General features: G+C 51.3%; 2 protein-coding genes across 2 annotated transcripts; one reads left to right on the top strand and one right to left on the bottom strand.

Annotated features, from left to right (window-relative positions):
* Nucleotides 1–1,156: 1,156 nt before the first annotated feature.
* QC762_116505 (uncharacterized protein) lies at nucleotides 1,157–2,251 on the top strand (the record flags this gene model as incomplete). The annotated part of the gene is made up of 3 exons (XM_062886067.1): nucleotides 1,157–1,736; nucleotides 1,915–2,097; nucleotides 2,211–2,251. 3 exons carry the CDS (start codon nucleotides 1,157–1,159, stop codon nucleotides 2,249–2,251), a joined length of 804 nt encoding a protein of 267 aa, XP_062749105.1.
* An 880-nt stretch (nucleotides 2,252–3,131) lies between these two features.
* QC762_116500 (uncharacterized protein) lies at nucleotides 3,132–7,312 on the bottom strand. The gene is made up of 2 exons (XM_062886066.1): nucleotides 5,369–7,312; nucleotides 3,132–5,295 (listed from the first exon to the last, which is right to left on the bottom strand). The coding sequence occupies exons 1-2, from the start codon at nucleotides 5,518–5,520 to the stop codon at nucleotides 3,594–3,596; spliced, it is 1,854 nt and encodes a 617-aa protein (XP_062749104.1). The 5' UTR covers nucleotides 5,521–7,312; the 3' UTR covers nucleotides 3,132–3,593.
* Between the last annotated feature and the right edge of the window lie 882 nt (nucleotides 7,313–8,194).

The following is an 8,194-nucleotide window of genomic DNA, read 5'->3' as shown; positions in this document are numbered from 1 at the left end:
CAACATTACCAGGTTCCGTTTTCTGCCTCTAAGCAAGATGGCAGCTCCAGAGGAATGGCACGAAGTCTACATATACACAAAGTTGGAAGGGGAGAGATCGCTGAGCGTCTAGAAGATATCTGTGGGAAAGAGTCTTTCTAAATCGAGGTAAACACACTTTACACGTCCAGGGTTGAGCATCTTTGGTTACACATATACTGTCCTGCTCCACCTAGGCCGCCGGGCGTGACGAATATCTTATCTACACAAAAATACCACTCACTGAGGTAAACCACCCTCCAGTATCCTTTCACCTAGGTACCTTACCATAGGTATGGACCCCTGTGTTTATCGTCTAACTATCAACTTGCCACAGGCCGACCATCTCGAGATGGGGGAGCGCGCCCTAAAATATCTTAAGATGCGGGAGGCCTATTCCGATGGGCCGGCCGAACTGGTTGTCCTCTGGGAGAGAAGGCCGGAAATCATTTTGTGGCAGGAGTCAGCCAAACGGAAGACCAAACCCAGTTGGTTCAGAAGGTTGTTCCTGCGGTCTTGATAAGGAGGCGGCAATGTGTATCTGGGCAGGCAAGAGATTGAAGTTTTGAACTCTCACGCGGTACTTCAACCGCCATGGTGACTCTGTTGGGTTCGGAATCTTGAGGCGAATGAGAACGGTTCTGCGTCTTTAGTGCATTAATCGTTCCTGCCCGTCGTGATGTATCATGTTTCTCCACAACCGCATATACACTCCCGGCTCCAAATCCCCACTACCTACCTACCTAGATACATGTACCATGACGCCAGTCGTACAGTGTCATGCCACCTTTAGGACGGGAGTCTATAAATGATTTCGGCAATCCGTGGGGTTTGCTGGAAAAGACCACAACAGTGTATTCAATAAGTGGTGGGAAATTGATAATAGCTGATGATAGTATGTGAATAGGGCATTGTCCTGTTCTTATTTATTTCTCAGTTTCACGACTCCAAAGCCCGCCACCAAATCGATTCGCAGTGTGTATTCTCCTGATCACCTGGGCACCTGCCAGCGTGCATATGGATGTATACACAGTTTTAACCTCGACTAGCCTGATTGCTTTGGTATTTGGCTGACTAGGTACTTTCCAGACCCCGTATTTCCCCTTTCCTGTCGATCGCCAGTTTCCCGACTCGAAAGATGCCTCTCGCCGATCCAAGCACAATTTGGCTGGACCTTTCTTCCGTTTGCCCGGGGTTCAGTCGCGGTCGTCTAGTGTTTGTGAAAGCAGATGATCATGACCTTCGTCAGTTTTTTGAGTATCCGTCTCTCTTCCCCCAAATTTACCAGGCCAATGAGTTTATTTTGAATAACCTGACTCTGTTATTCAAAGCACATCATTGGTTCATTGAGTTACTTGGGAGCAGAAGGCATTCCAAGATTGTGGTAGCAACGTTGGGGTACTCGCGCTTATACGCCAGGTTTAGCTCGATTTTTGATAAATTTCTCACCAATCGGAAGCTTTACTTGGCCAGCAACGAATGCCCCCAGTTTCTGCTGAATGCGAAGCCCACACAGGTGTATATGTTGAGGATCATTGACGACACCCTCAAGTTTGGCAGGGTTGGATCATTACTCGGCGCCAACTATCGTCTTGCGGACTGCAAAGAGAGATGGCAGGACTTTTTGAAGGAGTTGAAAGCCACCGGAGATATGACCGTCGGGTATAGTGACTCGGACTGGACATCTGGGTCTGAGGAGGAGAGCGATCTCGGTAGAGGTATGTATTTACATCAGGTTTCCAATCACTCAGGGGAAGCTAAGTAACACATGACTGGACTTGTCACCAGATTCCCCATTCAGCTGATGATCCGACCAGCTCGGCTAGCGGAGCTCCCAGTTCAGAATCCTTGGTTTCCGGCCCGGCCTCGGCGCCGATTTGAGCCACGTGGATGCAGCTTCTTCTCCCGGTGACCCTGCCTCCGGTCCCGACCCCGGTCCAGGCTGGGAGGTTGAGCCGGCCACCCCCAAAGCCACCCGTAATCGGCTTGTGCCTGGCGCGGGCATCCTTGCCTTCGCCGACGGGTTAGCGGTCAACTTGCCGATGATGTTGCGACTGGTGAGGGAGTTTGAAGAAGCCGGTGAGCAGCTTCTCAGGTCGGTCACCGATGTGGTTGCGACCTTTCGGGATTGCTGTGTTGTCTTGGAAGAGTGGCCCCGCCATGAAGGTCCCGGCCAAGTCCAGGATAACTTGATGAGCAGTGGAGAAGATGCGGGGGACTCCGATCACGATAGTCTTTTCGTCACACCGTAAGACCGGCCTTTCTTTGTTTTGCTATTTGCTTTTCTTTTGTATGTATCTTTGTATTGGTTCCGGTTTGCAAGATGCTGACTCGATAAGTAGCAACCAACGATTTAAGCAATCCAGTAGTGAGGACGATTGGGCCTGGGGATTTGGGGGCTTTGGAAGATTATTGTCAATTTGATTCGGCCAAGGTCAAGATAGTCAACTTGAATTGTAGTAGAAGAATGGCTGGAAATTTCACCAAGTCACAGTCAAAGATCGAATTATCTATTCAATATCGCCTTTTCGTTTGTCATTCAATATTTCGTAACAACTAATAATATCATTAGTCACCCCCATCCCCGTACCTTTAAGTCGTTGGCCACAGCTAATTATTTTGAATTATTCTTTAGTTAATCCAAACAAACGATTACTCTAGAACAAGCCGTTATACTTTAGGAACCATCATGAGCAAAACTTAATTTTCATTTAATTTGATAACGGAATCCTAATACCCAAGGGCACTTGCCACAACCTTGGCCTCAAGTCCTTTGCAGCCAATCCCAAGCGGATGCAGAAAGGTGACCTCAAGTGTGACGGCAACATGAATAAAAGGGTAGATAATATCAAAAGCTTCCCCAGCTACCCCTATACCTTCCGGAGCTAGTAGCCGACCGGACTACTGCACCTTGGTCTTCATTGTCGATTTGCTTTGGCTGGATCAAACTTGAACGATCTCCAAGCATACATCTTCATAAACCACCAATCCCAAGGGAGCAGTGCTGGGAGGTGAAATCTTTTGAGCCTCAATCAAGAGACATCTGTTCTCAGCGTGGCGGTTATGCTAGGGGCCAGTGGCCTATCATAAACGTCATCAAAGTTAAATCAGGATGAACAAGCAGAGATTTATGCCTTTCAGAGAACATATATCCTATTATATTTTGATAAATCCAAAGCCGCTTACTTGTTCCGCTTGTAGGTATCAAACAGACAACCAACACATAGAGCTGAGATGAGACAATCCGCCACCAAACGATGACAACTAGGCTGACGCCATAGATCAAAGAAAATAGAACAGTAAGGTAAGTAGTACTTTGCGGTCGGGATCTCACCCCAAATCCATCAAAGACTGTTGGGTATCTGCAAGAGTACATGTATGTAAAGTGAAAAAGAAAATGCGTTTTGCTGTCCGTTCCCATTCCCATTCCTGCCAAACCCCGCCGGAGGGCAAGGCCATTATTTTCCAGCCCAACTCAACAAAACATATTCAAAGAAAAGAAAACGCTGATGAGCGTGTATGGCGGGTGTCCAATTCAGAATGTGCAATATCTCTCTCGTCCATTTGTCACACCCTCAAAAGTGCAATGCCGGCCAAAGCATCGAATAATCTCCCGACATATCCCGTACCTCCGAGTCCACCGTTCCCGGCCGCTTATGCTCCGCCTCATCCTCCACATGATGATGTTGCCCATGAAACTCCTCCACCACCTGCTTTGGAGGTGGTTGCGCACAAGTCGCCCCCGTAGCCAAGTCTTCGATCCCATGCTTATCCTTCTTATGTTTCTTGAGATTATCCAACCGACTAAACGTCTTCGTGCAACCCACCACATCACACGACAACCTCAACCCTTTGTGTGTGTTTTTATGCTTCCGTAAATACCCCTTCAAATTCTCCCTCACGCCTCGGGGCTTCCATTGACACTCATCACAGACTAGATCCTCCGGTGCCGGCTCAAAGGGTGTTCGGAGCGACAGAGAGTGAGGATCGTGGTCTGCCTGCGGTGACAGGGAATCCACATGGCTGGCGTTTGTCCCAGGTGAGTTGTAAACCGGCGTCATGCCTGCTTGCATCGATTCGTGGCTGAGAGTTCGTGACATCGGATGGGCGGAGGATTGCGGGATCGGGAAGAACGGTGATGCGTGTCGACAAGGCGAGGTGGGCGTTGTAAGACCGCTTGTGACGTCTCTAGTCATCATCCCATCAATGGCACCAATCGGAGACTGCATCTGGAAGCAGGTACCCGATCCTGTGGTAGTAGGCACTGCTCGGGCTGTTTCGATTCCAAGCTTGGTTCCCCACCAGCCGTGGTTCAGGCTTTCATTTGATACCGGCGAGCGAAGTTCGGTTGGTGTTAGGTCTGCCCCGTTCATGTTTATGGGTTCATCCAACACCATTGCGGAGGGTGGTGGCTGGGCGGATACTGGAGATGGTATTCCATTAAACGATGCGTGTGTGCCAAACATATACTGCTGTTGCTGTTCCATAGTTGTTGGGACCTGGACAGACGCCACAGGAGGTGAGAATCCGTTCAAGCTAGGTGTAAACAGCGTGGTCTGAGAAGTGTTTTGGGAGATCGCCTTCGAAGAACCGGTGTCCAGTGTAGATGAAGGTGTGACAGATGGAACACTAGAAGGCATGTTCCCAAGTTGGTCAGCACTAAACCCTGGCCAAAACAAACCATTGCCATCGATTGCTGGTACACCCGCAGGTAGCAAAGGTGGCTTATGGTGAGTGGAAAAGGCCGTGGGATTTCCGTGGCCATGGGTTTGGTAATGCAGATGATGCTCAGAACATCGGCTTGTAAATGTGGTGCTTGGGGTTGAGGACGCCGCGGTACTCGGCCGACTGTCCATCGAGTACTCGGTCTTGAAATGGATATCCGGGGCGGGATTTTGTTTGCGCGGATCTCTTTTGGTCAGAGTAGCAAAACCCTTGATTTTCGAACCAAGACTCCGCTTCCTCCGCACCTGCCCTTGCTCATTCCCAGAAGCTTGCTGTGTCTTCACGGCCGCCCATTGTTCCCATTCCTTATCGCTGGTGGGAAATGTGTGCCAATGGTTACACTTGTCGCAGGTGAACTCGCCGGTCGAAACCTCCGAGCAGGATAGGAGGTGTTGAATGAGTTGGAGCGGCCCGGGGAAGGGTCTGTGGCACCTCGTCATGGGGCATGCATAACTCTGCCGTGGTTGATGAGAGGAATGCTCGACGAGTTCCCGAATGAACATGAGCACCATACGTGCCACTGCGCCATTATGTATTATCTTTTCCTCATACCTAGACGGTGGATGCAAGTTAGTTCTGTTAGGGCGTCGAGGACGAACGGCGAGCAAGGGAGACGGTCACTTACGGGCAAGTCGTCACGCAGTGATCCATCATCGGCGGCTGTGTTTGTGGAGGATGCATGGCATGGTGATGTTGGTGATGGTGATGGCCAGCGTGTATAGCTGCCGTCGAGTAGAGTCCGTCATGGTGCATTGCTCGATGTTGAAAATCCGACATGGGAGCAGGCGCAACGTGGCTGGCTCGCGGGGTGCATAGGCTGCATCACTGCATCGTGGAACCAGACCAGACTAGCGGGATCCCAGAGAGGAAAGGTAGAGGGTCGTGTCTCGGCCTTTTAGGGGATCAGGAGCGCCTTGAGAACACGGACGAGGGGGAGAAAGGCAGTGTAGAGTCGCACAAGGTACAACGCCACGGGAGAAAGGGCCTTCTTGTTCTCCACGTTCTCCACGGACGGCTCCCGCTGTTCTGGATGCACACAACAGACAGTACCAGACACCCCCCCAGACAGGCGCGGCAGTTGTGTTGACAGTGTAGTACCCGCCGTCAGGAGCGGCGGCCAAAACCAGGTGCGCAGCGTACCACCACTGGAGCAGCCCCAGTGTCAAGTCTGGTGCTCTGCAACTCTGCACCTCTGCCACCTGCTTTCAAGTCGTCCCAGCACAGAAGTGACAGAGGACCAGTGGATGTCGGGGCTGGCCGCTGAGGTGAACTAGCGGAATTGACGTCAATTCATCTAGATTGCCATGCAATCAATCCGATGGATTTGACCCAAATTTGGCAGATGAAGACCGGGAGGTACGTAGCTATCGCGGGAAGGGCCTGGTGTATATGGAGGAGAGTGGAAACTGTATCGAGACTGTATTGAATGTGGAGAAAAGGGGGCCAGAGAGGCAGCGAGTAAGAAAAGGGGGCTGAGGGGTTGGGGGACAACGGAATCTGTAAGTATGTAGTAAGCCCCAAGAGCATAGCCAAGCAGAGAAAAACTGGACAAAGAAGTCGCAGATAGAAAGAGCCCCTCTCGCTGGGATGTTGCTGGGCAAATTGTGATGTGTGTGGGTTGGTGAGGTGGGACAGGCGAGGAGGTATGACGGCGGGGAGATGGGGGACTACTACTAGCGACTGGTTGGTGGACTTGGCATCGACTCTGTATCGTGGAATAAAATGCAACCTGGCTCCGATGGGCACAGGAAGTTGTGATCGGACTCGGGTGAGGTGTTTGGCAGACGAAAACGGTTGGACGGCGATATTAAGTTGGTTGCTTCAGGTTTAGATGACAAGAGAGTGAATGGGCGGCTTTGCAATAAAGGACCGTGTTGTCCCCCCGTCTTTTTTCTTGCGAGACCGAAACCTGCGCAGCTAACGCAGAGCTGTGATTGATCAGATTGATTGCCGCGCCCGTGTATGGTGCGAGCATGCGAGGGGTTTGCTAAGTTAATGCTGGGTAGTGCTCGGCCAGAATAGCCGGGAGACGTGCCTGCCGATACTGGATGGGGGCGCAACCTCAACAGCAAAATGTCAGGCAGCCGTTTCCTGTCCAGGTGAGCACGTTCTAATAAAGCGGTTCCCACACTTTCAATTTCGAGAACATGCAGCAATAGCACCTCGTCCGGTCCACGGACCATCCAATGCACAACTTCCCCTTCCCTGACATCCCGAGTTTCCCGACAGCGACATGGATGACCTCAGCTGTGAGGAACTGACTGTCAGCCAGTTGTTCCTCACTTAGTTCCTCGCCATAGCCATCCCCATATGATCCATCAAGGTTCTTGCAGGGGCGCAGAGAAAAGAGCGGGTTGTGCTCTTTCGGCAGAAAAGGGTATTCGGTGGTTAAGCGTAGCGAGACGAGCAACTTTATGTTGGTGTGTACGGAGTACCTACTGGAGAAATTATCGGAGCCAACTTCTATTCCCACATCCCGCTCACCAGGTCCAGCCAGCAGCCAGCAGCCAGCAGCCAGCCCGCCGACGCCCGCCCACCATTGCGATCACCAGATCCTCCCGAGCGGGCACCGAACCCTTGGGACGAGACCGACCACGATGAGGACCTCCCCCTCCAACGTCAAAAGAATATGGCGGGCGTGGGATGGAAAGCAGCCAAGACAGAGCCAAGCCGTCGTCGTCGTGGGCCTATTTCCCGACTTGTTTTTCTTTTGGTTCGCAATGCCAGTCTGCCATGCAGCCCCAGTCAGTTCGTCTTATCGGTCAGAGCCCGCCTGCTGCACACCCCTAGCAGGTAATTGCAACTGCGTCGATGCCAAAATTGGAAGCTGTGGACAGGCTAAAAAGGCGGGAAGGTGAACAGCGACACGGCCCAGGCTAAATTGAATTCTCTCCTCGCTAACAAGCAAACCGTCTCTTGGCAGGAAGCACTTCCCCAGAGACAAAAGGTTAATGTAACCTACTCCAACTCGTGTCATTATTTGCCGACGATGGTGCCGCTTTCCGGGCTGAGTTTCGTTGCGGTTCGTGCCCGAGATGCCCGGCGACATGTTTTGCGGAGAGCACGCGGCATTCAAGGCCTGCGCTTGGGGCCATATATCTCTCTTGCATCATGTTGCATCTATTTTCTGGATTCTCTCTCGGGTGTTGTCTCCGCGGTCTATACTCTCCGTTAGCAACGGGCGTGGCTCGCACTATTGAGATGGTTGTTTAGTGGTGGATGGAGTCCATCCGATGGACTGGTGAGACGGCTGCTTTACCAGGAAACCTACTGATGCAACTCAAAGCGGTTGACCACCATGATCTCTCAAGCCAAGAAATGTGTCAACGAACAACTGACTCTCTAGGAAGGTAAAAGGGGCCATTGTCTCTTTGAGGTAGGGATCAAAATTCGGCAAGGGAACGTCAACATGTGGCCGTTGTGTAATGACGCCAACGGTCAATACATATTG

This window comes from Podospora pseudocomata, assembly GCF_035222375.1.
Source record: "Podospora pseudocomata strain CBS 415.72m chromosome 1 map unlocalized CBS415.72m_1, whole genome shotgun sequence".
Lineage (NCBI taxonomy): Eukaryota > Fungi > Ascomycota > Sordariomycetes > Sordariales > Podosporaceae > Podospora > Podospora pseudocomata.
The sequence above is the reverse complement of the archived record's forward strand: the minus strand, read 5'-3'. Positions and strand labels throughout refer to the sequence as shown.